Below are 4,746 nucleotides of genomic sequence, written 5' to 3'. Positions count from 1 at the left end.
GATACTTTTATTGAGAAGACGAGATCCCATTTCAGCCAAACTTATTGCTCACAGAATCTAGTGAGCTTCAAAAAATGGAAGAGAGGGATACCAACCACCAAGTTATTGAATTATAATTTGCCGTGCAGATTTATTATTAGATTATTACAAAAGAATAGAATGGGCGAGCATGCCAACTCTTCTCCATTAGCATCTTTTCAACGTGTGCCATCGAAAGGATCCTCCTTATCTATTACTTTACATCTTATTACATACAAACACACATGAATTCGTCATTCGACCGTAATTTGCACATCATTGTCACATGAACGTATATATGAATCTGCTGTTAAAATCGAGTTGGAGTAATAAGTGGATTCGTGATAAATACATTTCGGTGGATGCGGTGAAAAAATTAGCGGTTATTGTTGTAATTACTTGATCAGTTTGAAGGTTTTGTGTAACAGAGATAAAATCTCTGGCAGTGATAAATGCAAGCAGCCAACTATTGTTAGCCCCACTGTCTATATATAAATATTTAATTCCAGCTAGAGAGAGAGATCGTAAAAAGTATTCAATTTCAGTGACGCAAAACTTTTAGTGTTCCCTGAAACCTATCATTACTGTTATTATTGCACCGAAATTTCCTTGTATGCATTTTTCATTTTGAAATTCGAGTCGTTATTTTGTTGGATTATTTATGCAGAAGTATGAATTATATATGACATGAGCATATGTAGTATGCAAACCTAATCTCTCTTTACACTAAATGTAAGCATCATACTTCATATTTCCGTATCCATATGTTTTTCTTTGTGCAACAAAATTTTTTACAGAACGAACGTTGTGGAGTATTATTGTCGCTGTCAGTGTAACAACTGTGGAGAGTTTATGCAGTCTATTGAACAGGATATAGGACATTTATTGTTTGTTCCTCAACATTTGTACAAGAAAATGTAAATAGCTTTTGAGAATTTTGCAATGCATGTAAAAATGTATAGACAAAACCTCCTTCATTTTGGCCATCTGCATATGATGTAAGAATGTGACTATCTGCTGAAATGTATCACAAATTGCAAAAACTAGACATCCAAGCAAATGAGATTTGGAGTGCCTGTCTAGTTTATGATGGACGTCATTTAATTATGTCATGAGGATAATATATTTTGTCCAGTAAATTCTGCACCCTTTTTGCGGAGAGATATGATATGAGTCAAGAGCTTCATGACTGGATGAAAGGAAGTTAATGATCATGTATATACGTGACGTAGACGATGCAGGTAATGATGGAAAAATGCACTTCCTGGCTCAACAAGTGGAAATCAACACGTGACTAACTGGTTATTACCAAGCATTCTGCTGATTCACATTATTTGTACTTGTGTATGTATTCCGTTGCGAAGAAGTGGAAATTACCGAAAGGCAAGTGATGTCTACGTCCAAGAATTTAGGTTGAATGAATGAGTGTGTATGGATATGCCGAATTTTGGCGTGATGCAATACGCAAACAGATTTGAGTAAGTCGAACAAAGTTGGGTGTATGTAGAAAGTAACTTTTTGATTTTATTGTATTCAACACCTTTCACATGATGTTTAACAAAATACTTTATAATGTACAACTATTGCAACAACGATGTAATTTATATAATGTGTAGCTGAAACTCAATATAATCGAATCTTTTACTTCAACAAGGAAAATCACTCTATTTAAATCCAGACTTCTATTCAGGCAGCAATTTTCGTAATATCTTTAACAGGTTACTCATAAATAATGGTTTCATTTGCATACCACACACCAAGCCCAAGCCACCGACTGCTACACTACTTGAAAACCACTTAAATACACAAAACTTCACGATTAACCTTATTTCTAGGCATGCGCTAGAAATGAAATAATAACTCAACAAACAACGACGACATATTTAATAAGTAACAAGGTTTAGCTAATTATAATAATTATTATTATTGTATGAAACACAGCAATATGATTTGGAGTATCTCCTTGACTAAAACTACCATCTATCGTATCGTTAAATGTCAAATGCCATCATAATATAAATGCACAATAAACCTACAAGTTTCAGATTTCCCCAGTCCAAGTTGTCACATTTTTTTGCATTTTACTAAATTATTATTAATTGGTCCCTTCTACGAATGCCGTTTACATAAAAAGCGACGCTTTTATAAAAATACGACTACATGCTTGGAATATATGCGTGATGTGGAGTAATTAATATTTATTATTATTATTCGAGTTATTGAACACGATCGAGCTGCAATGTCCAAAAGTAGTTAAGTGTGTAGTAGCTACATAGCTGTCGATGATAATATTTGTCATTGTCCAGTCCAATATTTACGTTAAAGGCACTGTAAATAGTCAATTCTACTGCACACTGTGGTTCTTATCAAAACGTTCTCAGACTCAGTTTGTAATCGAGAAGACTGCGGAGAGGAGACGAATTTCATCATGAGAGAGACTCATGAAAAGACAAAACTTTTGTGTGTACATAAATAGAAAATGCGGAACATGATATCAATGGGGCTTGGCTATTTTGTTGTGGAAAACCACAGGTCGGGAAGGGGAAAAGTTTAAAATTATAAAATTTGTTTAGTCTGGAATGAAATTTTAACCATGGTCAAGATGTCCATGAGAGAATAGATAATAAGTTTTTTGGCAGGGATGAAAAAGCACGCGGCACATGAGAAATGAATGCATGATGGTGATGATGATTGCTTTAAACGTTTGCTCACTACGCACTTTATCTTTTTAGACCGTGTCACGCCCTTGTAGACGTTGGGCGAGGTCTTGAATAAGTTCACGGTAAATTAAGGGATCCATATTCTTCCCTAATTGGTAAAGTACAAACCAGTCTCCAATCTGGCATTTCTGGGCAATGACATCAATCTGACGAGGTTCTGAGAGTCGAGACTTTGCGCGGAGCAAATACATTCGTACCTGTGGTCCAAACACGGTCAGCAGCCGATATATGAGAGACACTCCAGAAATTGCAGCAACAATGATAAACCAGAACCAGAGGAAGACGTAGATCTTCTCGTTCACAAAATCGGATAATCGGATAATCTCTGGATAATCGCATAAAGAAAGATCAATCAGGAAGTGAAGGGACACTTGCATGCATGCTTGAAAAAGGGTTAACTATTCTGCCTTTGTGACGAGGAGGTGACTGCGTAACTTTCAAGGGAAAGCGTGAGTGACCCCTTCAAATAGAGGACTAAAATGCGTAGTATGATTTACATCTGATCGGCTATCCCTTCAAAAACGTCACAAGAAGGGTCAGCCAGCCCTTGCAGAACGTAAAGTCTCACTCTGCCTCATTTTGAAGTGACACACAGCCTCATCTCTGCTGGCGATCGTCTAAACTTGTCGCCCTGTGTGCCAGGATGCAGCCAGAGCATATTACTTTGCAACCTTTTGTAACATTGATGCCTGTACATCAATATTACAAAGGTTTTCGAATTTCATACATAGATGTAGTTTCCATATTACATACATTTAATTATGAGTGATTAATTATCCATAAGGATAACATTGTACATGCATTTAAGAATGACCGAGTAACTCCATCATAAGGATAACATTGTACATGCATTTAAGAATGACCGAGTAACTCCATCATAAGGATAACATTGTACATGCATTTAAGAATGACCGAGTAACTCCATCATAAGGATAACATTGTACATGCATTTAAGAATGACCGAGTAACTCCATCATAAGGATAACATTGTACATGCATTTAAGAATGACCGAGTAACTCCATCATAAGGATAACATTGTACATGTATTTAAGAATGACGGAGTAACTCCATCATAAGGATTACATTGCATCATTTTAGTTATGAGTATATAAAATAGTGTAAGAGAGAATACGTGAGGAGAAGTAGTTGAGACACCGAGGAGTAAGGATTTATTCACAGCCATCAAGGTTCCCGATAGATATTAGGAAATAGGATAAGTTTCTGAACATTACTATCTTTTAGGAAATATAAATATAATTAGTTTAGCTCTCCCACATAGTTATTAAAATAGGCATTAGATAAATCATTATTTATCAGTCGGTAATGATGTAAATAAATATTTCTATAGTTTCCTTTAAATTAAACTAAATAATCTACGATTTATTGCATAAAAGTCAGAAAATAAGGGGCATCCGCGAAAGTGGGTGTGACTCAGGGACACGCAACCCCACAAAAAGATTGGGGGCGTTACAACTTATTCTGCTCCTTCCCTCACTTCCTCCACTGAAAGTTTCACGAAAGCTCTTAGCGTTACCCAGGGGTTGGGTGGCAAACCACTTTAATGGTATACTTTTACTGCCGGACCCGGCTTTCGAGGCCCCCAAAAATATGGTGGCCCTTAAAAGGGCCATTGGTTGTTGGCATTGTTTTTGAAATCACCCCTACCAACAAAAAGGTGATCGGACTACATTCTTTTTGAAACACTCAATCCTGTAGACGAGACTGGTCGGACCAATATATTGGACAAAGGAAAACTAAATATTGAGAAAAAATAGAGACAAAAATATAGAGATAAAAAACCTGTGTAAATACAAATTCATTTTTCTTTACAAACCTCGCATAGATTAGATGCATATGCTTTAAAACCGTAATTTAATTTAAATAGGAGAGTTATTGGGATTCTTCATTAAATTCCTCATCATGTCGATCGTGCTCCAGCATAGCCTCCCAAGCCCCTTTGCGAATAGCGTCATCGACTTCTTTAATTATGGCTTGGTAATCGGCCTC

General features: G+C 36.2%; 1 protein-coding gene across 1 annotated transcript; it reads right to left on the bottom strand.

Moving 5' to 3' along the window:
• Window positions 1–2,746: 2,746 nt before the first annotated feature.
• LOC110846971 (innexin inx2) lies at window positions 2,747–3,115 on the bottom strand. The gene has a single exon (XM_022093809.1). The coding sequence runs from the start codon at window positions 3,113–3,115 to the stop codon at window positions 2,747–2,749; it is 369 nt and encodes a 122-aa protein (XP_021949501.1).
• Between the last annotated feature and the right edge of the window lie 1,631 nt (window positions 3,116–4,746).

This window comes from Folsomia candida, unplaced genomic scaffold (assembly GCF_002217175.1).
Source record: "Folsomia candida strain VU population unplaced genomic scaffold, ASM221717v1 Fcan01_Sc003, whole genome shotgun sequence".
Lineage (NCBI taxonomy): Eukaryota > Metazoa > Arthropoda > Collembola > Entomobryomorpha > Isotomidae > Folsomia > Folsomia candida.
Note: the sequence above shows the minus strand (reverse complement) of the source record. Positions and strands in the feature narration are given on the sequence as shown.

Bases quoted from the DNA above. Each gene is read 5' to 3' on its own strand.
- LOC110846971 (XM_022093809.1), bottom strand. From the start codon at position 3,115: ATGCAAGTGTCCCTTCACTTCCTGATTGATCTTTCTTTATGCGATTAT.